This window comes from Coregonus clupeaformis, chromosome 35 (assembly GCF_020615455.1).
Source record: "Coregonus clupeaformis isolate EN_2021a chromosome 35, ASM2061545v1, whole genome shotgun sequence".
NCBI classification, from domain to species: domain Eukaryota; kingdom Metazoa; phylum Chordata; class Actinopteri; order Salmoniformes; family Salmonidae; genus Coregonus; species Coregonus clupeaformis.
The window spans coordinates 7,369,763-7,396,839 of record NC_059226.1 but is presented as its reverse complement, the minus strand read 5'-3'; the positions used below and the strand labels follow the sequence as shown (position 1 = coordinate 7,396,839).

Here is a 27,077-nt window from a genome sequence, read left to right as displayed (position 1 = left end):
ATTCTTTTTCCTCCAAACACGATGAGTTGAGTTTTTACCAAAAAGTTATATTTTGGTTTCATCTGACCATATGACATTCTCCCAATCCTCTTCTGGATCATCCAAATGCACTCTAGCAAACTTCAGACGGGCCTGGACATGTACTGGCTTAAGCAGGGGGACACGTCTGGCACTGCAGGATTTGAGTCCCTGGCGGCGTAGTGTGTTACTGATGGTAGGCTTTGTTACTTTGGTCCCAGCTCTCTGCAGGTCATTCACTAGGTCCCCCCGTGTGGTTCTGGGATTTTTGCTCACCGTTCTTGTGATCATTTTGACCCCACGGGGTGAGATCTTGCGTGGAGCCCCAGATCGAGGGAGATTATCAGTGGTCTTGTATGTCTTCCATTTCCTAATAATTGCTCCCACAGATGATTTCTTCAAACCAAGCTGCTTACCTATTGCAGATTCAGTCTTCCCAGCCTGGTGCAGGTCTACAATTTTGTTTCTGGTGTCCTTTGACAGCTCTTTGGTCTTGGCCATAGTGGAGTTTGGAGTGTGACTGTTTGAGGTTGTGGACAGGTGTCTTTTATACTGATAACAAGTTCAAACAGGTGCCATTAATACAGGTAACGAGTGGAGGACAGAGGAGCCTCTTAAAGAAGAGGTCTGTTAGAGCCAGAAATCTTGCTTGTTTGTAGGTGACCAAATACTTATTTTCCACCATAATTTGCAAATAAATTCATTAAGAATCATACAATGTGATTTTCTGGATTTTTTTTCCTCAATTTGTCTGTCATAGTTGACGTGTACCTATGATGAAAATTACAGGCCTCTCTCATCTTTTTAAGTAGGAGAACTAAATACTTTTTTTCCCCACTGTATGTGGTGTTCACACCAGATACTGATTGGTTTTCTGATCCACGCCCCTACCATTTTTTAAAGGTATCTGACCAACAGATGCATATCTGTATTTCCAGTCATGCGAAATCCATAGATTAGGGCCTAATTTATTTATTTAAATTTACTGATTTCCTTATATGAACTGTAACTCAGTAAAATCTTTGAAATTGTTGCATGTTGCATTTATATTTTTGTTCAGTGTAGATGAAGCACAGTGATAACACATTAAGCTGTTGTATAAATAAACAAATTATCTGACATTGTATTCCCATTTGAACTTTGCTGTGCTTTTAATGCTTTTAAATGGTTGAAAGCGCATTGATAGACATTTGGTTGACAACTAAACAAAAATCAGACATTGTTTTTTTCATTGGAATTTGGTTGTGCTTTTAGATGGTTAAAAGCATAGTAATAACCCATTGGAAATTCAACTAACTTTTGGCTGTCTTTTTGAGTGGGTGAATATAGGTTGTAATCTCATTGATCAACATATCAACCAAATATTACCGTATTATCCACGTTAAAATGACATGGTGTGCCCAGTGGGTGGTTGGTAGGGGTGGATGGGTGGGCCTATAAGTAACATATCATACTAATTTGAGTGTCCCGGATTTCTGTTTACTATGTTATGTCTACCCCAGAGTAAAAGTTGAATAAATCCATAATGTGCTTGATCATTGGTTAGGCTAGCCAAATCTTTTCAGCCTCCTGAGGAGGAAGAGACATTGTTGTGCCCTCTTCACGACTGTGTTGGTGTGTGTGGACCATGATAATTCCTTAGTGATGTGGACACGAGGAAAAATACTTTTTTTCCCCACTGTATATGCTGTACATCCCAGGTACATCAGCAGTGTACACTACACTATAATTCCAAACGGTAGCACATGGAGTGAATCTTTCCACTTTGTCCTATTGAAGCACACTGGCTGATGGAGAATGATGATGTAGTATTTGCAGCCACATCCATATATGATTTGATACATTTATGAGGTAAAAATATAGAATTTGACAGTGTTCAGCAGTTATCAATATATGTTAACTATACACTGGGCACAAATGTCAGTTTAACGTCTAGTTTTGATTTACATTTGGTTGAATTCAAAGTGAAATCAACCAAAAATGTCACCCGTCATTGGATATAGGTTAAAAGTTGAATTAAAAAAAGACAAAATTCCCTGAAGTTGAGGACTTCCAATCCAATCAATTTTCCACCATCATCACATTGAATTTTTGGGTTGAAATTATGTGGAAACAATGTTGATTCAACCAGTTTTTGCCCAGTGGGTAGGCACTACATAATTTTGGTTCAGTAGTTATTCGTTTTGAGCAGTTTGATCAGGTAATAGTTAATTGTATTGTTAACAAATTACAAGAAAATGGTCCTCTGTAGCTCAGCTGGTAGAGCACGGCGCTTGTAACGCCAAGGTAGTGGGTTTGATCCCCGGGACCACCCATACACAAAAATGTACGCACACATGACTGTAAGTCGCTTTGGATAAAAGCGTCTGCTAAATGGCATATTATTTTTTATATTATAAAATCATATCAAAAGTGAAGTGAATTTTGCATTTTGAAAAGCAGATACTTAGATTGAATATGTGTCCAAATTGAAAGAGTGAATTGGTGACTGTGAATTTGTTTGTTGTACTCAGTCAATTAAAAAGGTGCTTAGAGTTTTGAAACATTAGCCATTTTGATGATCTGTTTTGGTTTTTGTGCTTAGAGTTGTGAAAATGTACCACATACAGTGAGGAAAAAAAATATTTGATCCCCTGCTGATTTTGGACGTTTGCCTACTGACAAAGAAATGATCAGTCTATAATTTTAATGGTAGGTTTATTTGAACCGTGAGTGACAGAATAACAACAAAAAAATCCAGAAAAACGCATGTCAAAAATGTTATAAATTGATTTGCATTTTAATGAGGGAAATAAGTATTTGACCCCCTCTCAATCAGAAAGATTTCTGGCTCCCAGGTATCTTTTATACAGGTAACGAGCTGAGATTAGGAGCACACTCTTAAAGGGAGTGCTCCTAATCTCAGTTTGTTACCTGTATAAAAGACACCTGTCCACAGAAGCAATCAATCAATCAGATTCCAAACTCTCCACCATGGCCAAGACCAAAGAGCTCTCCAAGGATGTCAGGGACAAGATTATAGACCTACACAAGGCTGGAATGGGCTACAAGACCATCGCCAAGGAGCTTGATGAGAAGGTGACAACAGTTGGGGCGATTATTCGCTAATGGAAGAAACACAAAAGAACTGTCAATCTCCCTCGGCCTGTGGCTCCATGCAAGATCTCACCTCGTGGAGTTGCAATGATCATGAGAACGGTGAGGAATCAGCCCAGAACTACACGGGAGGATCTTATCAATGATCTCAAGGCAGCTGGGACCATAGTCACCAAGAAAACAATTGGTAACACACTACGCCATGAAGGACTGAAATCCTGCAGCGCCCGCAAGGTCCCCCTGCTCAAGAAAGCACATATACAGGCCCGTCTGAAGTTTGCCAATGAACATCTGAATGATTCAGAGGAGAACTGGGTGAAAGTGTTGTGGTCAGATGAGACCAAAATGGAGCTCTTTGGCATCAACTCAACTCACCGTGTTTGGAGGAGGAGGAATGCTGCCTATGACCCCAAGAGCACCATCCCCACCGTCAAACATGGAGGTGGAAACATTATGCTTTGGGGGTGTTTTTCTGCTAAGGGGACAGGACAACTTCACCGCATCAAAGGGACGATGGACGGGGCCATGTACCGTTAAATCTTGGGTGAGGACCTCCTTCCCTCAGCCAGGGCATTGAAAATGGGTCGTGGATGGGTATTCCAGCATGACAATGACCCAAAACACACGGCCAAGGCAACAAAGGAGTGGCTCAAGAAGAAGCACATTAAGGTCCTGGTGTGGCCTAGCCAGTCTCCAGACCTTAATCCCATAGAAAATCTGTGGAGGGAGCTGAAGGTTTGAGTTGCCAAAAATCAGCCTCGAAACCTTAATGACTTGGAGAAGATCTGCAAAGAGGAGTGGGACAAAATCCCTCCTGAGATGTGTGCAAACCTGGTGGCCAACTACAAGAAACGTCTGACCTCTGTGATTGCCAACAAGGGTTTTGCCACCAAGTACTAAGTCATGTTTAGCAGAGGGGTCAAATACTTATTTCCCTCATTAAAATGCAAATCAATTTATAACATTTTTGACATGCGTTTCTCTGGATTTTTTTGTTGTTATTCTGTCTCTCACTGTTCAAATAAACCTACCATTAAAATTATACTGATCATGTCTTTGTCAGTGGGCAAACGTACAAAATCAGCAGGGGATCAAATACTTTTTTCCTTCACTGTACTTGTGAAAATTGCACCAAAGTCATTTAAAAAAAAACTACGTTCAGGCAATGGCGTCATGCAAACATAAGGCCCACAGTCAAAGCTAGGACAGTGCTCTCTCAATTCAGCCTCCAACCACCACAACCTCTCGGCCAGGCGTGGAGTATCTCTTATACAAAGCCCTGTTGTGAATTAGCAAACACTGCCAGCAAGTCAATGCCATTCAACCACTCTGCTCACATCTTCAGTTGGCCAGGCAAGTGGGCCTATATTGGAATCATCATAATAATAATCAATCAATTGAAAATGTACTTGGTGTGTCTAAATAATTGTAATCTAATCTAAACATCTCAATTCATCTAAAAAATAGCAGTTCATGTGTGAATGAAATGTAGGCACATGTGAGTCTTTGTGTATATGAGTTCTAATGTGTGTGTGTCCTTGCTTGTTCTGTCTCACTGGCATTCAAATGGAAAAGCAAAACCCATCAGCGATTTAGCACAGTGTTTTCTCCCTGGATTAGACATGTAATCTCTGCATTGGTTTCAGATTATACAGATTGATTCAGCTGTGTGTGTGTGTGTGTGTGTGTGTGTGTGTGTGTGTGTGAGACAATTTCTGTGTACATTTTTGTGTGTCTGTATGTGAAAGACAGTTTATGTGTGTGTTTTGGTGCGTGTGTGCGATACTTCTGGCTCGTGCCAGGCTTCTCAGTGGTGGAGGGGAGAAGCATGAAAGGTGGCCATTGTTCAACGCTGTAACCATGACTTAGAGGCCCATCAGGCTGCCACGTGAGATATCACACAGTACATTAAAGTACTGGTTCATATATAGAGAGTGGAACATAGCTGTACCAGTTTGAATAGGCCAGTTTGTTAGCTGCACGCCATAGGGATTGGACTGAGGTGTAGGCTACAGGGTGCAAGTGCCACTGAAAACACTCATTGTCTCTCTTCCTTAATGTAAATACAAAGTATATGTGTTATTATAAGTGGACAGAGCTGCTGATAATTTAGAGAATACTCTCTTTATTCATACAGACTGAAGTTTACATACATCTAATGCTTTGCTTCTGGTAATACACTGAACAAATACAGGAAAAGGCCTTTCCTGTACTGCACATTCTACAGAGGGCCGAGTGTCTGCGGGTTTTCACTCCTCCCTTGTACTTGATTGATGAATTAAGGTCACTAATTAGTAAAGAACTCCCCTCACCTGGTTGTCTAGGTCTTAATTGAAATGAGAAACCACAAATCCACAGACACTAGGCCCTCCATGGAATGAGTTTGACACCCCTGCTGTACGGGCTTGCTGAATGCTAAACCATACATAAAGCCTGACTAACAATATGCTTCATCATAGCCTATAGTGAAGATGATTGTCCTGGTTCAGGCTGTCTAAGTATGACAAGAACATCCTGCTTTAGTGTAACAAGCACCAAGGACATACAGTAAGTCCTCTTCATGTTATCAACCTCAGTTAATACAAACACATGATGACTAAATCTGACTGTCATCTCTGGACCAATATAAGTGGATGACTATTTATTGAAAGATTTACTGCACTGTAAAACTGTCACCACAGTGGAGGTCTTCTACAATTATGTATGTTGAGAAAGAAACAAAAAGAGAGAAACAACAGAGAATGTTGCCTCTAATTCGCAGATCTACATATTCCTTCCACAACAAAAACAAACAGACACAAAGACTGTTACATTTTCAGACCCAAAACACCAGCACCATCTGATACAGCATAATTAAGACTCTCTGCAGACCACGTTTTGACAAACAATGGTAATTGGTAAGTCAGACAGAGAGAGTGGGAATGAGACAAAGAGAGGGAGTAAATCAGTGAAAGAGTACCAGGGGTGTCCCCCAGAGTACCAGGGGTGTCCCCCTCACCCCACCCCACCCCACCCCACCCCACCAGGCACAGCCCGCATCCAGATTAGGGTTGGTAATTGGCCTGGCCGGCCTCTCCTGTGGATGCTGGCTGGGGGTCTGGCAGCAGAATGCTAATCCAAGAAGTGCCAGGTTAAAGCTATTAGACGAGCGGTTAGCCCAGAGCCATCTGCACAGAGTTGATTATGGCTAGTGAGTGAGAGCCTTGCCAATTGGGGTGTCTTTGTTCTCTGAAAGTACCAGAACTGGAGGAGGAGGATAGGGGTGGGTGTTTGTGGGTGGGTGGGAGAGGGGGGTTACAGGACAACAGAGTCTCTTACAAAGGCAGCATCACCCCCATAATGTCTTTCATGTTGTGTCAGTCCCCTAGCGACACGAGCCAACTGATTTAGGGGTGACCTCTGACCTGTGACTAAATGGAGATGAGCTTTGGGGAGAGAAAAGGGATGGGAGGAGCGTTACACACCTGCCCCTAAAAACTTGTAATGGGACAGCTGGTCCTCCATTAACCCCTAGACAAACCTCTTTCCACGAAGACATGCACACATGCACGCACACAGTGTACATTACAATGAACAGAGAGAGAGAAAGATGAAAATGTTCACTACTTTGAAAAAGAATAGACATCACATGCTCTCCATATTTTCAACAAATTGAAAAACAAATACAATTATATTGAAATGTTGTGTGCATCAACATATATCAAAGTGTAAGCAGTACATCCATGATCCAGACTTCACCAAGTACAGGTGGTATAGTGCTAATGCTAGATTAATGCTCTGTCGTAGCCGGCCGCGACCGGGAGACCCATGGGGCGGCGCACAATTGGCCCAGCGTCGTCCAGGGTAGGGGAGGGAATGGCCAGCAGGGATGTAGCTCAGTTGGTAGGTGTTTGCAACGCCAGGGTTGTGGGTCCGATTCCCATGGGGGGGGCAGTATAAAAAAATAAAAGATGTAAATCTGCTAAATGACTAAAATGTAAATGTCATTAACAACATTGGGAAGGAGAGGGGATTTCATTCCCAAGGGGGAAAACAGTTCATTTCACACAAAGATGTGATTTTCAGAGATGAAAAGAAAAGTGTTGAGATGGACATCTGCTGGACATATGTGGAAGTGCAGCCTCAAGAACAAAGCTACCTCCCAGTATTCATGAAAGTTGGTCTGAATAACACATTCACTAAACCCAAACATACATGGAACAAATAGTTTGTACATGTTTCTAGGGTTGAATGGAAGCCCATAAACAGTTGCATCACCCTGACCAGGAGTGGTAGGAAATTCATTTTCATAGACTGACTGGCTCATCCAAATGAAAGGCTATACACATTATATGCAGCCTATAAGCCAGTGCTGTTTGGCTTTAACACAGGTCTGCTCAAGCTAACCAAATTATGAGAAATCTGACACATTGTTGAATGGTAAACATGCTCTGTTTATAGCTTTGGGAGACATAATATAGCTGTGCCAACCTTGAGATCAGGATAAGCTGCATTGCAGTACTGAAATCTGTACAAAATGTGTCATCAGGCCTGTGTCATCAGGATTGGGCTGTAAATGTAGTTAAAATATGACTAAATAAAGCTGAATCACTGAAATAATAGCCCTTGGCAAAGATGTGAAAGGAAATTCCTGTGCAGCTCTGAGGCCCTTCCTGGCTGGCATGGCAGTTTCCTCTGCAGACATTCCACAATAGGCCTGGCAGAAAGAGCAACACCATAACAGGGCCACTTAGCTTTGTCTGGCTGGCAAACTTCTTTGCATTATAAAGACTTTTACATTTTTACGTGACCCCCAAAATAATGGGTCTAGGCCTATCTCTTGTAAAAATCCAGCCTATTTTACCGACTTCCTAGGCCTATAAGTAAACTATCCGTTTTGGATGAATACATTATCATGGCCATATTTCTCTTCTCTCAGAACTCAATAAAAGTTACATATGTAGCTGAGGTTCGAGCCTGAGTGGCGCAGTGGTCTAAGTGTGCCATTAGAGATCCTGGTTCGAATCCAGGCTCTGTCGCAGCCGGCCGCGACCGGGAGACTCATGGGCAGCGCACAATTGGCCCAGCGTCGTCCAGGGTAGGGGAGGGAATGGCCGGCAGGGATGTAGCTCAGTTGATAGAGCATGGCGTTTGCAATGCCAGGGTTGTGGGTTCGATTCCCACTGGTGGCCAGTATAAAAAAATTAAAGATGTATTCACTAACTGTAAGTCGCTCTGGATAAGAGCGTCTGCTAAATGACTAAAATGTAATGTAAACTGAGGTGTACTCTTAAACTGGCAAAATACATATTTGATAATCACTGCAAGAAATAAGTTAGACCTCATGAGATATTTGAGCAAATTGTATGTCTATGTCCTCCACTGTCATGAACCAGTGAGAATGTGCCTAATGTTGTAGGTTCAGGTCTGTGGCTCTCATCATAGACGTCATTGTTTCTCATAAAGCTTATTCAGTCATACCTCAGAAGACACATCTGTATGATTGACTAAGGAATAATGATTTTAAAAAAGCTGGATGGTGCGATACCCAAGTTAGAGCAATTACATTTCTCTGATTCTTGGATTTATTTTTGCAATAAAATATTGTAAACAGTAAAACATTGTTTTGAGAATCTGCGCTCATTGGGGCTCGTGAAGAAATTATATTGGCTATGTTGACGCGCGGCATCATGGGATATCAAAGTCCTCCGGCGGCGCGGTGCCGCCATGTCTCCAAGAGAGAAGCGGTTAATAGCGCTGATCTCTCTCGTGTTCTGTGCTATCGCAATATTCTGTCTAATTTTCTATTATATTCCAACCTTTCTTTATATAGCTTTCATTCTTGGAGTTTGTTCCGTTGCCTGTTGTTATCACAGCGGAGAATCACTCTACGTTACGTTAGGCCCACATCCACGCCGTGGTCTCACGATTCCACCCGTGCTGCGACGCTGGTTGCCAGGGATTGCGAACGGAGTACCCACAGCGGGAAGAGTCAGAAGTCGTACCGTCAAGGGTGATGTTAGGGAATCGGTAGTATTTACTGGCCAACGACGTTCCGAGAGCGCTATTTATCGGAAAGACGCGGGACACAGTGACTCATTTCTGCTCAGTCCTCGGGATATACTCATGGGAAGTTACATTGGGAAGGCAGAAAGTCCTCCCTCAGTTGTGGGGAGGCCGCGATTCGGTGCAATTTCGGGTGCTAACCCCAACGCACGAGAACAACTACGCGAAAGATTGGCGCGACCCAACCAGGCTGTTCATACTCCAAACAGACGACTGTCATTCGGGGGGTGAGTACTGAAATAATGTTTACTTAGCTAACGTTAGCGTAACATTTCGCTGACCAGCTAACAGTGGCTAGTTAGCCTAACACCATCAGCTAACGTAGCTAACTGGTTTGCAAGGGCCAATGCAATGTGCTAAATTCTGAACAAAATGTTTCGCTTGCGGATCACGTTACACACATGGTGCAGTTGTCAAACACGATTTTAAACTTTTACAATGTAGGTCAAGTTCTTATCTTAGCTAGCTAGTTATCAGTAAATAGGAAAACATATGTGTTTTGAAATATATTGAGAAGACTTGCTGCTTCGCCGCAACGCGACCTAGTATTCCCTCCAAGATTTGAAAATGTGGGAGTTGCTATCGGCTCCATTCTGTGCAAGGCAGGGAGTGTAACTTCCCCCCCTCGGTTCCTGACCGAGACTATACCGTACTTTGGATGCCTGAATGGCACGAGACAAGCGATGTTGTTTTGAACATGCATTAACTAGCTACTACAGTAATACACGTTTAAGCTGTAATGATCACTGCAGTTACAATAACTTTTACTATCATTTTCTAAACATTGGTAAGGTTATGAAAGTCGATATGTAAACAAATGGTTGGTCAGAGCTCAGACCCTTGACAGAGGAAATTTCCCCTATTTTGTTACTTTAAAGTCCTTGTTATGTGGCATATAAAATCAGTTTAGCAATGATCAATGCCAGACAGTTTCTAGTATAGAATGCAATGACCTAATCCTGTGGTCAATCTGTTGTGTACAGGGAGCCCCTTGGCACTATGGGCAGGTTCACCATCACTCCCCAGCGCCACTACCCCCTCCAGCAGACTGGCACCACCTCTGTGGGCATCCTGCCCCCGGCCCAGTGGGACAGCTTCAGAAAGAAGAATATTCTCACCCCTCGCAACTCCCCGGCAGTCCACAGTCCAGTCACAGTGAAGATCGCTAGGCCAGATCACAACACCACTCGATCTCCGTTGTAAGTCATATTGTCCCTGTCTTGCCTCATCTTAAGCTTTCTATCAAACTTTTTGGAGATCTGTTGGTGATAATGCAAGCAACTTGATCTTATACTTCTGTGATCGCTCTGTGGCACATTATTTGAGTGTCTCTGTGAAGCTTGAAAACATCCTTAGTTGTTGGATGGCCCAACTGACGTTTGTTCTGTAATTGCTGTTGTTGTGTCTGCAGATTTGATCATTTGAACTCTCCAGGAGTCCTTGGCTCTCCAGGCCTTGCGGCCCCTGCAGACCCCTGCTCCAGGGAGACTGTTCTGAGCGTGCTCAAAGAGAGTCGCAAAAGAGAGGTGGACGATGAAGATGACAGGAGCTTCACTGCAGGGCAAAAGAGCAAAAGGAGGTATGTGACTACCACATGATTAAATGCTATTGTATGCAATGTACAATTGTTCTTCTCACACTTTAGTGTTTCTTGGTATTGTGTGGCTCTTGAAGACTGTTTACAATGTACACCTGCTCTTTGTTCACTTAGGCGCCATGACAGCAGTGGGAGTGCTCACTCTGCATTTGAGCCACTGCTGCCCAATGGAGCTCCATCACAGCTGGTGCCGAAGTGAGTATGAGCAATGCCTGTAAAAAAAGTTGTCAATTTCTGGTGTGGCCACAAGCTGCATTAAGTACTGCAGTGCATCTCCTCCTCATGGACTGCACCAGATTTGCCAGTTCTTGCTGTGAGATGTTACCCCACTCTTCCACCAAGGCACCTGCAAGTTCCCAGACATTTCTGGGGGGGAATGGCCCTAGCCCTCACCCTCCGATCCAACAGGTCCCAGACGTGCTCAATGGGATTGAGATCTGGGTTCTTTGCTGGCAATGGCAGAACACTGACATTCCTGTCTTGCAGGAAATCACGCACAGAATGAGCAGTATGGCTGGTGGCATTGTCATGCTGGAGGGTCATGTCAGGATGAGCCTGCAGGAAGGGTACCACATGAGGGAGGAGGATGTCTTCCCTGTAACGCACAGCGTTGAGATTGCCTGCAATGACAACAAGCTCAGTCCGATGATGCTGTGACACACCGCCCCAGACCATGACGGACCCTCCACCTCCAAATCGCTCCAGAGTACAGGCCTCTGTGTAACGCTCATTCCTTCGACGATAAACGCAAATCCGATCAACACCCCTGGTGAGACAAAACTGCGACTCGTCAGTGAAGAGCACTTTTTGCCAGTCCTGCCTGATCCAGCGACGGTTGGTTTGTGCCCGTAGGCGACATTGTTGCCAGTGATGTCTGGTGAGGACCTGCCTTACAACAGGCCTACAATCCCTCAGTCCAGCCTCTCTCAGCCTATTGCGGACAGTCTGAGCACTGATGGAGGGATTGTGCGTTCCTGGTGTAACTCAGGCAGTTGTTGTTGCCATCCTGTACCTGTCCCGCAGGTGTGATGTTCGGATGTACCGATCCTGTGCAGGTGTTGTTACACGTGGTCTGCCACTGCGAGGCCGATCAGCTGTCCGTCCTGTCTCCCTGTAGCGCTGTCTTAGGCGTCTCACAGTACGGACATTGCAATTTATTGCCTTGGCCACATCTGCAGTCCTCATGCCTCCCTGCAGCATGCCTTAGGCACTTTCACGCAGATGAGCAGGGACCCTGGGCATCTTTCTTTTGGTGTTTTTCAGAGTCAGTAGAAAGGCCTCTTTAATGTCCTAAGTTTTCATAACTGTGACCTTAATTGCCTACCGTCTGTAAGCTGTTAGTGTCTTAACGACCGTTCCAAAGGTGCATGTTCATTAGTTGTTTATGGTTCATTGAACAAGCATGGGAAACAGTGTTTAAACCCTTTACAATTAAAGATCTGTGAAGTTATTTGGATTTTTACAAATTATCTTTGAAAGACAGGTTCCTGAAAAAGGGACGTTTCTTTTTTAGCTGAGTTTAAATACAGCTGCGGAAAAAATTAAGAGACCACTGCAAAATTATCAGTTTCTCTGGTTTTACTATTTATAGTTATGTGTTTGGGTAAAAATAACATTTTTGTTTTTATTCTATTAACTACTGACAACATTTCTCCCAAATTCCAAATAAAAAATATTGTCATTTAGAGCATTTATATGCAGAAAATGACAATTGGTCAAAAGAACAAAAAAGATGCAGTGTTGTCAGACCTCGAATAATGAAAAGAAAATAAGTTAATGTTAATTTTTAAACAACACAATACTAATGTTTTAACTTAGGAAGTGTTCAGAAATCAATATTTGGTGGAATAACCCTGATTTTCAATCACAGCTTTCATGCGTCTTGGCATGCTCTACACCAGTCTTTCACATTGATGTTGGGTGACTTTATGCCACTCCTGGCGCAAACATTCAAGCAGCTCGGCTTTGTTTGATGGCTTGTGACCATCCATCTTCCTCTTGATTCCACATTCCAGAAGTTTTCAATGGGGTTCAGTTCTGGAGATTGGGCTGGCCATGACAGGGTCTTGATCTAGTGGTCCTCCATCCACACCTTGGTTGACCTGGCTGTGTGGCATGGCGCATTGTCCTGCTGGAAAAACCAATCCTCAGAGTTGGGGAACAATGTCAGAGCAAAAGGAAGCAAGTTTTCTTCCAGGACAACCTTGTTCGTGGCTTGATTCATGCGTCCTTCACAAAGACAAATCTGCCCGATTCCAGCCTTGCTGAAGCACCCCCAGAGCATCACCGATCCTCCACCAAATTTCACAGTGGGTGCGAGACACTGTGGCTTGTAGGCCTCTCCAGGTCTCCTTCTAACCATTAGACGACCAGGTGTTGGGCAAAGCTGAAAATTGGACTCATCAGAGAAAATGACCTTACTCCAGTCCTCTATGGTCCAATCCTTATGGTCTTTTGCAAACCTCAGCCTGGCTCTTCTTTGCTTCTCATTGATGAAGGGCTTTTTTCTAGCTTTGCACGACTTCAGCCCTGCCCCTAGGAGCCTGTTTCGAACCGTCCTCGGCGTGCACTTCACCCCAGCTGCCGTTTGCCATTATTTTTGTAGGTCACTTGATGTCATCCTACGGTTGTTGAGTGACATTCGAATGAGTTGGCGGTCATCCCGGTCAGTAGTCGTTTTCGCCCTCTGCTTGTCTAGCTTTGTTGTCCCCAATGTCTGTTGCTTCACCGGATAGTGATGACCACAGCAGTGGTTTTTATACTTTTCCTCGTTAAATAAGATTAGGTTCATGTGATCACCTAATCAGTACCCCAATTCAGTAGAATGAGGTGTGCCTGTGTTGGAATTCAACAGACACTGGAATGGAATGGCTGTCATACATGTAGAGATGCTGATTTAAGAAAAATGTGCAGTGGTCTCTTAATTTTTTCCACAGCTGTGTGTATATAGATATATGTATGTATGTGTGTAACTAACTAAACATATCTCATTAATCATCCAAATACTGTATCCCCTCCTCCAATCACTTCTGAAATCCTGTTTCCACTCCCGTCTCCTCTGTCGGCCCAGTACTCTGAAGCGAGGGCTAAATGCTATGGTGGAGGAGTCAACAATGAAGAGGTCACGCACCTTCTCCATCAGCTCTGTGAGCTGTGGCCTGACCCCCAGCGGCACCCTGGGCACGGTCCGCAACTCCATCCTCAGCTCCCTCAGCTCCTCACAAGGCTTTGCTCAGGTACCTTTTATAATTGGGATGGGCCGTACACCTCTGATGGATTCCTCTGTTTGGGATCAACAGCCAGCAGTTCAGTTGACAGAGCTCACCAGGGTTTCCGTTAGCCGGTAATTGCAGGTTTTTGGCAATAAATAAATGACCAGCTAATAATTTGTTGCCGGCCAAATTGACCAGGAGAAAAAACAATTCCACTGCAAAATAATGCTTTTTAATCATTGATAGAAATACCAGTTGATGGAAATACATTTGACAGTCATGCTTATCGGTATATAGGTTAATTGGCATAATTTAGTGGAATTAAATTGGCTTGCTTGTATTTTCGTTAGTCATGTACAGTTGAAGTCGGAAGTTTACATACACCATAGCCAAATACATTTAAACTCAGTTTTTCACAATTCCTGACATTTAATCCTAGTAACAATTCCCTGTCTTAGGTCAGTTTGGAATACCACTTTATTTTAAGAATGTGAAATGTCAGAATAATAGTAGAGAGAATGATTTATTTCAGCTTTTATTTCTTTCATCACATTCCCAGTGAGTCAGAAGTTTACATACACTCAATTAGTATTTGGTAGCATTGCCTTTTAAATTGTTTAACTTGGGTCAAACGTTTCGGGTAGTCTTCCACAAGCTTCCCACAATAAGTTGGGTAAATTTTGGCCCATTCCTCCTGACAGAGCTGGTGTAACTGAGTCAGGTTTGTAGGCCTCCTTGCTCGCACACGCTTTTTCAGTTCTGCCTACAAATGTTCTATAGGATTGAGGTCAGGGCTTTGTGATGGCCACTCCAATACCTTGACTTTGTTGTCCTTAAGCCATTAAGCCACAACTTTGGAAGTATGCTTGGGGTCATTGTCCATTTGGAAGACCCATTTCGACCAAGCTTTAACTTCCTGACTGATGTCTTGAGATGTTGCTTCAATATTTCCACATAATTTTCCTTCCTCATGATGCCATCTATTTTGTGAAGTGCACCAGTACCCTCCTGCAGCAAAGCACCCCCACAGCATGATGCTGCCACCCCCGTGCTTCACGGTTGGGATGGTGTTCTTCGGCTTGCAAGCCCCCCCTTTTTCCTCCAAACATAACGATGGTCATTATAGCCAAACAGTTCTATTTTTGTTTAATCAGACCGGATGACATTTCTCCAAAAGGTACGATCTTTGTCCCCATGTGCAGTTGCAAACCGTAGTCTGGCTTTTTTATAGCGGTTTTGGAGCAGTGGTTTCTTCCTTGCTGAGCGGCCTTTCAGGTTATGTCGATATAGGACTCGTTTTACTGTAGATATAGATACTTTTGTACCCGTTTCCTCCAGCATCTTCACAAGGTCCTTTGCTGTTGTTCTGGGATTGATTTGCACTTTTCGCACCAAAGTACGTTCATCTCTAGGAGACAGAACGTGTCTCCTTCCTGAGCGGTATGACGGCTGCGTGGTCCCATGGTGTTTATACTTACGTACTATTGTTTGTACAGATGAACGTGGTACCTTCAGGCATTTGGAAATTGCTCCCAAGGATGAACCAGACTTGTGGAGGTCTACAATTTGTTTTGATTTTCCCATGATGTCAAGCAAAGAGGCACTGAGTTTGAAGGTAGGCCTTGAAATACATCCACAGGTACACCTCCAATTGACTCAAATTATGTCAATTAGCCTATCAGGAGGTTCTAAAGCCATGACATCATTTTCTGGAATTTTCCAAGCTGTTTAAAGGCACAGTCAACTTAGTGTATGTAAACTTCTGACCCACTGGAATTGTGATACAGTGAATTATAAGTGAAATAATCTGTCTGTAAACAATTGTTGGAAAAATTACATGTGTCATGCACAAAGTAGATGTCCTAACCGACTTGCCAAAACTATAGTTTGTTAACAAGAAATTTGTGGAGTGGTTGAAAAACGAGTTTTAATGACTCCAACCTAAGTGTATGTAAACTTCCGACTTCAACTTTATGTTATTTATCACACGCACAACAAACCGTGCCTATTTTGAGGGGAATATCACTTCAGACAGCGCTAGAGCTGTTTCTCATATAGCTTCTTCAGCCATACCTCAGAAGACACATATGTATGATTGATTAAGTAATCATTATTTTAAAAAGCCGGCTGGTTTAAAACCCAAGTGAGAGCAATTACATTTCTCTGATTTTCTGATTTATTTTTGCAATAAACTATTGTAAACAGTAAAACATTGTTTTGCGCAGAATCTGCGCTCATAGGGGCTCGCAAATAAATTATATATTGGCTATGTTGACGCGCGGCATCATGGGATATCAAAGTCCTCCGGCGGTGCTGCCATGTCTCCAAGAGAGAAGCAGTTCATAGCACAGAACACGAGAGAGATCAGAGCTATCACAATATTCTGTCAATATTAGTTCTCTATTATATTCCAACCTTTCTTTATATAGCTTTTTTTTTTTTTCTTGGAGTTTGTTGCGTTGACTGTTATCACAGCGGAGTAACTCTCTGCGTTAGGTTAGGTCCTCATCTAATACATTTGACCGTCATGCATATCGGTCTATAAGTTAATTTGCGTAATTTATTGTAATGAAATTGTCTTGTATCTTATTTTTCACACACCACAACAGATGGAGCCTATTTTGAGAGGAATATCACCTCAGACAGAGCTAGAGCTGCTGCAGCTCCTCAGCTCATTGCTACTGGAGTGAAATGTGCAGTCATTGTGCAACAATTCTAAATGTAATCGCATGTTAACTGTTTTGATGGCCACGATTTAAAAGGAGTTATAGTTTTTTCTTAACTGGTAATTGAAGCACGCTTCCCATTCACCTTTCAAGTGCATTGGCAACGGTAGGCAGGATATCAGCACGACAACCACCACTTTGCAATGTTAGCTGGAGGAAGTAGGCTATTTATTTTGAAAACATATACATATTATGAGGCGTGTCTTACCTTAATTCAAAGAATAGGCAAAATCCGCCCATACAAACGTGGAGGCAATTATTTTATAAAGACTTCCTCATATGCCATTGAAACCATTATTTCTCTCCTGTTCTATTGGTTTTCATAACAACTTTCTTTCGTTGTCCAGAAGCCAAAGGCACAATCCTAGTCATATTAGCAACCGTCATAGTGCATCTTTAGATTCCTCCTCTTTCTAAGTTTCTAATGGAGATTTTAATCTCTGTCACATATGGAACTGCTCCCATCAGGTGCGCTGTTTAGAATGGTGTTTTCCTGCTAATTGCATTTTGGCAAGTGTTTGAAAATGATGTTTTATTGGCTGCTTTATTACATGAGTTGCATGTTCTATTAAGATGAATTACCATAATCTAAATGTGATTTCTGTCATTCTGAGCACTGTGGGTGGACACCCTAATGGGTTATGCACCCAATGCATATGGGTCCGGTAAATTTAAATCTTCCCGGTCACGTTGTCCGCCGCCACATTTTCCTAATGGAAACCCTGGAGCTGACCTACACTGAGCTGTATTGTGTCAGAAAACCGGGGTGAGTGCTAACCTAAACCTAATTTTCACGTTTGTTTTAAAGCGGAAAAAAGCCTCCACCCGCAGCCTCTCCCCGCTCTCCAGCCCAGGGTCGTCCCGGTCCCAGACCCCAGAGAGAGCCTCTAAAAAGCCCAGGTATTCACCCTTCCTCCTTCTAGACAACATTTCTAAGTTAGAGCTGCCATGGCTGCTAGCAGTGTGTGACCTTGTTTTTTCTGTATGTCAGGGAAGAGGATGCTCGCTCGCCCAGCTCTGCGTCCTCGGCGAGGTCTGACAAGACGTTGACAGACCCAGCACCCAACACTGGTTAGAACATGTTTGTGATGCGTATTTCAGATCAGGCTCAGGGCTTTAGTCATGTCCCAAAAGAGAATTACATTTTGATTTAAAATAACTGTAGCCACCACATTAAGTCAATGCGCTGTATGACCTGTTACAGGGAAGCTGACTCCAGCCCCTGAAGTCCCTGTGGCTTCAGCCTCGTCAGACTCTGCCGGTAGCGGGAAACGGAAACGCAAGATTCCGCTGGTGTCCAGCCGTAGAGGAGACCAAATCTCTCTGGTGAGCAATACTGCATAATAGAACATGTACTCAAATGGGACATGTGGCTAATCATCTGACAGACAGGGAATCTTAACATTGATGTTGTCTCTGCAGCCGCCACCTCCTGAGCTGGGCTACACAATCACGGTGAAAGACCTGGATCAGGAGAAGAAAGCCGCTCTCAGCCAGATCAACACAGTCCTCGAAGAGCCTGGTGAGTATTCCCAAATCACGACTTTTATAAACCAGTGTCACAAAAAAAAAGAATACGATATTGATTTGGGGCCATTTTTTAGTTCCAGAGCCAGAGAAGCCTGCGCCAGCTCCAGTAGTGACCACATCTTCTAAGCCTCCCGTGTCAAACGACCCCACACCCACCCTGGCCACCCTGCTGGCCAGCCATCTTCCCGTATCAACACCTTCCAGTGTGGCTGCTCCTATCCCTGTCATCAACCTGGACCCCGTCCCCTCAAGCACCGTCAGCACGGCCCCAACCTCCACAGCCTCCCCCGTCACCACCACAACCCCCGCAGCCAACCCCCTCCTGGAGTCTCTGAAAATGATGAGGAACAACCCCCTCACCAGTACTGCTGCTGCCAATACTACAGGTCTGTTAATCACATATCAAAAATGTAAAGTTGCAAGCCACTTTGTTTGGTGGTTGCCGTTGAGTGATGATTGTTAGTTTTATCTGAGTTGTTACTCAAAAGCCTATTTTTCTCTTGTTTTCCCTCCCGCTCCGGCTGTCTCCTTGGTGACAGCGGTGACGACCCCTGCACCACTGGTGCCTGCAGAGCAGAAGTCGAAAACTAGCTTGACTGCTCCTCAGCCCACACCAGCCTCCCTCTCCCAGCCTGCACTACCCTCCCTCTCCCAGCCTGCCAGCACCATGCCCTCTGCCTTCACCCAGGTGCTGAGCCAAGTCACCAAGGCCCCCAGCAGTGTCCCCACCCTGGGTGGAGCTAGCCTGTTTGGACTGGCCAATCCACTGACCGCCCTGTCCTCCTCACCGGCCCCCACCACCACCTCAACCGCCACCACAGAAGCAACCAGTAGTAATAATCCCCTCCTGGCCTCTGTGTTCAAGCCCATCTTCGGGGCTGCGGCCCCAGCCTCAGCCCCAGAGGGCACACCTGCTCTTCCCACCTTTAAACCCATATTTGGAAGCGCCACAGCCACCAGTGCTTTTGGACAGCCAGCCTCCACCTCAGCTCCCTCCAAAGCCAGCGCGTCTGCCTTAGTGTTCAGCGGGCTAACCAACATTAGTACGGTGGCCCCAGCCGCCTCCCTGTTCACTGGGCTGTCCAACAGCACCGCTCCAGCTCCAGCCCCCTCCACCGAACCAGCCGCCCCGCCATCTGTCAAGTCTCTGTTTGGAAACTGGAGTGCGCTGCCTGCAACGACCGCTGCCACAACCACTGCCCCTGCCACAGGAAGTACCTTCCAGTTCGGCGCCGCCTCCACCACAACTCCTGCACCCACCCTCCGCTCCACCGCAGCCACTACCACTAACAACAGCGGCTTTTCGTTTGGTGCGATGACCACCGCCTCTGCCGCCACTCAACCTGCCCCCTCAGCCACCGCCCAGGGGGGATTCACCTTTGGCCAGGCTGCAGCCACCCAGAACTCTACCACCGCATCCTTCGGTGGCTTTGGCATGGCCACTGCAGCCACTGCTACTGCTGCCGCACCTGCAAGCCAGTCCACGTTCACGTTTGGGAAGTCGTCGTTCGAAGCTCCGGCGGCATCAGCGTTCCCCAGTGCGACTCAGGCCCCGGCTGCTCCTGCGGCAGCTAATCCTTTCACATTTGGGTCAGCTGCAGCTGGGGCCACCCCAGCCCCTGCCCCCTTTGCTTTTGGCGCGGCTGCCACTACAGTGGCCTCTACCTTTGGGACCACCACTAAGCTGGCATTTGGAGGCAACTCCACAGGTTTTGCATTTGGCAACACCACGGGTTCCCCGGCCACCCCAGCAGCCCCTGCCTTTGGCTCTGCCACCCAGACTGTCGGCACACTCCCAGCCTCCGCCCCAACCTTCTCATTTGGTGGTGTGTCCACACAGCAGGCCCCTGCTACCCCTGCCCAGCCAGCCACCGGAGGATTCAACTTCGGCGCGGCCATTTCAGGCACTCAGTTTGGAACCCCTAACCCCACAACACAGACGCCAGGCTTCAACTTCGGGGCTGCTGCTAGTGACAAGCCAGCCTTTGGTTAGTATATCTAGTATAATAAAAGACCCACTCTTTTACTGATTTTGATTTCATCCATGCCACACAATTACAAATGTTTATCAATTCTGCATTTGGTGGCAGAAGTAGCATTTTACATTTTTTGCCAATTCATAAGGCCAGTTCAAACCAAAGTTTGATGTCTTTTATTCTAGTTCCTAATTGTTCATTTATTGCTGTCACATGTACAGGGACATCTACCCCTGCTTTTGGCCAGAGCACAGCAGCAGGTCCTGTCCCCTTTGGAAGCCCAGGAACTCCAGTCCAAGGATTCAGTGCTATGGCATCCTCACCATTCGGTAAGAAAATTCTGATTCTCCCGCCTTCTGCCTGAAGTGTGCAGCAAAAAGCATGGGCTGTGTGCTTCTTCCTAGGGTTGTGACGGTCTTGGAATTTGAGGTTACGGTAATTGGCCAGGCCAATGTACACTGACACCAACATAACTGTTCTGGGGGGGGATTTCATTATTATTATTCAGGTTATTATTTATAAATATTAAGAAATACCAGTTTGGAGAGGATCTGTCGTATTGACACAACATTAATGGAGTCAAAATAAAGATGTATGCCTAACTTGTCCTTGTCTGTTGGCTTTTCTGCATAAAATACAGATCCTATTTCGACGCAGAGAACCATTCAAACGAAGTTCGATGGGTTTTCTCCCATTTTTCCCAAAATATTCGCATAACGTCACAAACCCTGCTGCTGCGGTCATTCAATGGCATTGGCATATGTTCTTCAACGAGAGGATGCCGTAATGAGTGTTTGAATCTTATTAGAGATGGAGTCCAGACAGGCTACTTTAGGAAACTTTCTGAATAGACATACATTACATGACCAAAAGTATGTGGACACCTGCTCGTCAAAGATTTTATTCCAAAATCATGGCCATTAATATGGAGTTGGTCCCCCCCTTAGCTGCTATAACAGCCTCCACTCTTCTGGGAAGGCTTTCCACTAGATGTTGGAACATTGCTGCGGGGACTTGCTTCCATTCAGCCTCGAGCATTAGTGAGGTTGGGCACTAATGTTGGGCAATTAGGCCTGATTCGCAGTCGGCGTTCCAATTCATCCCGAAGTTGCTCGATGGGGTTGAGGTCAGGGCTCTGTGCAGGCCAGTCAAGTTCTTCCACACCGATCTCGACAAACCATTTCTGTATGGACCCCGTTTAGTGCACGGGATGTTGTCATGCTGAAACAGGAAAGGGCCTTCCCCAAACTGTTGCCACAAAGTTGGTAGCACAGAATCTTCTAGTATGTCATTGTGGACTGCGATTTCACCCAACTACCTCATTCCCATATTGTTATTTATTTTGCTAATTTGCACCCCAGTATCTCTATTTGCACATCATCTTTTGCACATCTATCATTCCAGTGTTAATACGAATTTGTAACTATTTTGCACTATAGCCTATTTATTGCCTTACCTCCATAACTTACTACATTCGCACACACTGTATATATATTTTCTGTTTGTATTTTTGACTTTGTTTTGTTTACCCCATATGTAACTCTGTGTTGTTGTTTTTATCGCACTGCTTTGCTTTATCTTGGCCAGGTCGCAGTTGTAAATGAGAACTTGTTCTCAACTGGCTTACCTGGTTAAATAAAGGTGCTTTAAAAAAAAAAAAAATTATGCTGTAGCATTAAGATTCCCCTTCACTGGAACTAAGGGGCCTAGCCTAAACCATGGAAAACAGCCCCAGACCATTATTCCTTTTCCACCAAACTTTACAGCTGGCACTATGCATTGGGGCAGGTAGTGTTCTCCTGGCATACGCCAAACCCAGATTTGTCCGTCGGACTGCCAGATGGTGAAGCGTGATTCATCACGCCAGATAACGCATTTCCACTGCTCCAGAGTCCAATGGTGGCGAGCTTTACACCACTCCAGCCAACGCTTGGCATTGCGCATGGTGATCTTAGGCTGCTCGGCCATGGAAACCCGTTTCATGAAGCTCCTGACTAACAGTTTTTGGGATGACGTTGCTTCCAGAGGCAGTTTGGAACTCAGTAGTGAGTGTTGCAACCGAGGACAGATGATTTTTACACGCATCAGCACTCAGCGGTCCCGTTCTGTGAGCTTGTGTGGCCTCCCACTTCGCGGCTGAGCCGTTGTTGCTCCTAGATGTTTCCACTTCACAATAACAGCCCTTACAGTTGACCGGGGCAGCTCTAGCAGGGCAGAAATTTGACAAACTGACTTGTTGGAAAGGTGGCATGTTGAAAGTCACAGAGCTCTTCACTAAGGCCATTCTACTGTCAATGTTTAGCTATGGAGATTGCATGGCTGTGTGCTCGATTTTATACACCTGTCAGCAACAGGTGTGGCTGAAATCGCAGAGTCCACATACTTTTGTGTATATATATAGTGTATAGGCCTATAGAGAGAATCAGCGAACTCACACACGCACAGCCCCGTAAATGCACCCATCAATCAAAGCCACCAGCGTATGTCAGACACTAGCAAATATTTATCCTTTCCTTAAAATGTAAGAAAAAAACCTAGGCTTTCCGAAAGTAGGCTATAAGATAATTTATTGACAAGGAAAGTATATAGGGGACAGAATTTAATGTAACCAAATGACAGGGATTAACGATAAATTGCCTGTTTTTTCAAACGGTAGGCTACCACTTGGCATTCATAAAAGTGCATTGCGGGCCAACACTGTATAGCCTAGGCTACTATTCTACTTTGCGGGGATAGGAGGGCGGCAATTTATTTGGTCTCGCCTAGGGCGGCATATCGGCCTGATCAGCGTTAAGTAGTGTATAAATTAAGAAAATATTCCTTATCAAATTATACAATACCAGGTTGGAGAGGATTGGCGCATTGTCCATTTGACACATTAGCACATTATAGGCCTCATAGGCAGAACAACCTTGTCGACTGCTGTTGAATAGTCACACATCCAACCTTTTTTTTAGAAAATCAATTTATTTGTTTACTAGCAAGCAATGGAAACGTGCATTGTATAAAAGAAAGTCCACATGTCAAACGATTTTTATACTGAAGTGCCAAAGCCTGTAGTGCTCTACACCCCCGCGCTTCTAGTGGATTAGCTGCTCGAGCGTCAAAGGAAAGTTGGAAAGAGACAGAGTTAGCAAAACAATTGCTTATCATTAGTGAACACTCCCACTATTAGGTAAAGTTTATCTACATGAAAATAAAGTTAAGAATTTTTTAAAAAATCCTAAAATGAATGTAGGCCTATTTAAACGGTTTTGACGGTTATTTTATTTTCATGATGGTCTTCCATAACCGTGAGTTACACGGTTATTCAATTACCATCACATCTGTATTTCTTTCTGACTCTGAAGCTGTGATTTTTGTATTGACACACAAACTCCTCTCTTGTTCTTTGTGACCAGGCTCTCCATCAGCTCCTTCGTTCTCCATCGGCGCTGGCTCCAAGACATCAGGGGCGCGCCAGAGGCTACAGGCCCGAAGGCAGCACCCCAGGAAGAAGTAGCCTAGCCAGGTGTGGTAGCATCTGGCATGGCTTGGAAGCCCTTACCATTCAGCACTGCCATGACACCCCCCAGAGGAGCTACTGCTATGGCTAATATGGCTAACACAGCTTTCCATTGTAACCCCAGTCAGACCAACAGCCCTCCCTACCCTCCTGTTACCCTGGCCGGCCTGGGCTGGCCCGCTTTGTGGTACAGGGTTAGCAGAGGAGCACATACACCCCTCCTAGGATGCCTACCGCTCTACTGACAGTGTAGCCACTCTCACAGTGAGGAAAAGAAAGGGGGATAGGAGGCAAAACGATAGTGTATTATACTTGAAAGAGAAAAGACTTGAAATCCTTTTGACTTTGAGGGACTTGCTGACAGAAGAGGTTTTGTTCAGATCTGACATGCGGTACAGTTGAATCGAGACACGCTCACTTTGTTTTTGTATTAAATTCTAAGCAGGGCTGTGCGTTAACGGCTATACAAGGGCTGAACGTGTGTTTCTGACGTATGCCCACGGTCAAAATAGGGCTCACATACAGTATGATCTGTGTGGATTTATCCAGCTGTACATGGGAACCATAATGTATAGGAGATGTTGACAGTTTTGAGATAATGAATTGCGTTTATTTTACATTTTAAATTGATTTTTTATTTGGATTCCTAAAGACTATTTCACTCAGTTAATGAAGACTGGTATATGGCATCTCTGCACTAGTTAGGCCTTAGCTGTTTTGAATGAGTGCTTAGTGTAGTGGTCCCAGAGATGCCCTTGTATTATTGTACAGTATCACAGGCACTGGGAAGCATTCCTACAATGGAATTTGTTATACTTGGAAGCATTCCTACAATGGAATTTGTTATACTTGTTTGATCCTGAATGACAGAATAAGGTAAACAATAAAATCCTTTATCAGAATGCCATCACGGGATCGGTTAAACATAAAATATGTATACATAATGTGGAGTCCCAGGGTAGTAGTCATTAATGGGTCGATATTGTGTTGGTGTAAATAGGCTACCCTGGACTTGCGCTGAAAACCAAAGCCAATACTTAAGGTTTGACCTACAAAATAATCTCTCTTCTACCACTAAGTCCTTTCATGGGTCCTTTTGTACTAGACTACCTCTCCTTTTCCCCACTCTACTCCTGCTATCACCATAGTGAAGATGGGAGGTGGGGGCATTCAAGACTGATCTGGGGACTGATTGAGAATGTTAACAAATCCTTCCTCCTCTCCTTGAAGTAACTTCTGAGGATTGTATTACATTGGATGCGTAAAAGCAAGTTGCTGTACTTTCCACTTATCCTAACCTAGTTATTACTACAAGCGAGAAAGGAAGTAAGGATGCATTTTAAACGTGGTCAATCAGAGCAGGTGTGCTATGGGAGGGATGGGTAAAGTGGTCCTGGAGAGCCATAGGAGATAAAGGATTTTTCCCCAGCCCAGCACTGAACACAGATTCAACTAGTCACAGTCTTGATTGAAGAAGAACCTGTTTGATCAGTTAAATCCAGTGTTCTACGTGTTCCTCACCAATAACATGGCACAGAACAATTTCTGTCTTGAATGCTAGCCCCCACCTTCATCAGATTGGCAATGATAGAAACTAGAAACATCTGGGTGGGCCCTGTACCGCAATACCCCTGCATCTTTATACTATCAAGACAAAGATGAGTGCGTTTATAAGAGAACTGAGTTTGGAGTTTACATGCTCCCCTCCTAAATGTTGAAGATGGACGTACTGTACTTGCGCCTTCAGCAGTCAAACCGCTTTCCCCTCCCTTGTATGAATCCCCTCAAGTCTTTTCTGGTGTTTTTAGCTTGTTACTATTTTTGCTTCGGTGAGTCAGGCTTGGAGGAAATAAAGTGGTGAATGGTGGCATAGTGGTAGTGCCGATCATGGTTTTACCTGCACATTCAATGTGGGTGAGGTTAGGAGTTTTGATGGGACTTTTTAAAACAATGTATTGATGAATGTGTTTGTGTGACTATACAACTGGATTCACAAATGTGCACAGAAAGAGATGTTATTTTCATTAATGCTGGATCGAAACTCAGGACTAAAGGAACTGGAGGGGAATTGTCTTAAAATTCAAACCTAACCTCTTTGTTGTGCGCTAAACATTTTACTAACCATGTAGGTTACAAAAATGACCTCTGGTGTTGAATCGGTTCTTAATTGGTCCACCCCTCTTGATACAGAACTAGGATTTTGAATACTCTTTTTTAACCCTCCTGGTCGAACCAGTTAGGGTAGTTATTGTAAGAGCAGTGTATGAATGTGTGTTGGGGCATGATTTGGCTAAATAGTGTCAAAATGCACACAAACATTATTTTTGTATTAAGGCAGGTTGCCTTTTAGAATTCCTTCAAGCTTGGCTCACTGAGGCAATTAGAATAATTTTTCTAGTTAAGGTTTCCTCAACCGTAATGCAATGGTGGAATAAAAGCGTCTAAAAGTTTCCCTTTGTAAGAGCTCCACTTTTTTTATAGGAGAGCATACTTAGTCTGCTACTGTATGAGTACTGTATATGAATGCTGTCTGATCATTGTGTACAGTACAAGCCTGACAAAGGTGAATTGTGTTGCTTGAGACTTGTGGCTTTGCGTGTGTTACTGTGTGAGTGTAGGTGTGTGTATAGAAAAGGACTGGCTTGAATGTGAGTTTATTTTGCTGGGACACAAGGCCCTGTTCATTATTTGAAATCGTTTCAATATGCAGCATCATTCCACGATGTATGATACCCATGTTTTTGTGTTATACTTCAAAATCCCTTTAAAACAATTGATAGCACCCCACCTCAGTTATTTCGAAGTGAAGTGAGAAAAAGTGTTTTTGCATCTTGTGATACCTGCATATGACACATGGGTGGACAATGTGGTTAAGGTGTTGTCAACTCAAACCACCTTGAATGGCCTGGCCACCTTGTTTGTTCCCATAGACAGGACTTTATCATTGTCTTATCTTGTTAGTCCAGATCTTGCGTATGCACAATGGAAAAGCACAAAACATTGAATGTAGTATATTTAGTTACTCTGATTTGTGACTTTTGTGCTTTGATGTCCTTCAGTTGATCAGCAAATGCAGTCATTTGTAAATCGAACATTGTCATTTAGCCTTGTGCAGGGCTGTGTAAAGAAGTAGTGTTTAACATTTTGACTTATTATGGCTGTACCTACCTGTATGGATTTAATCAAGGGCCAAGGCTTTTCCATGTGTTTTATTTTGTTGTCGAAGAAGCACCAAATGACACATGAAATGTAGACTTTTTAAAACATGCAAAGTGTTCGAGCTGGACGTCTTAAATTATGAGTGTTTGAGAGTGATGTAGGAATATTACTGTGACTGTGTGTGAGCAGATGTTTGCGTTTCCAATGGGCAGT

The 27,077-nt window shown here is 44.2% G+C and overlaps 1 protein-coding gene across 1 annotated transcript; it reads left to right on the top strand.

Annotated features, from left to right (window-relative positions):
• Window positions 1–8,796: 8,796 nt before the first annotated feature.
• Window positions 8,797–26,155, top strand: LOC121550417 (nuclear envelope pore membrane protein POM 121). Its single transcript, XM_041862665.2, has 13 exons — window positions 8,797–9,386; window positions 10,143–10,358; window positions 10,571–10,738; window positions 10,871–10,951; window positions 13,827–13,992; window positions 17,503–17,594; window positions 17,686–17,765; window positions 17,899–18,020; window positions 18,117–18,216; window positions 18,299–18,610; window positions 18,764–20,212; window positions 20,422–20,529; window positions 23,602–26,155. Exons 1-13 carry the CDS (start codon window positions 8,821–8,823, stop codon window positions 23,700–23,702), a joined length of 3,561 nt encoding a protein of 1,186 aa, XP_041718599.2. The 5' UTR covers window positions 8,797–8,820; the 3' UTR covers window positions 23,703–26,155.
• Window positions 26,156–27,077: the final 922 nt, after the last annotated feature.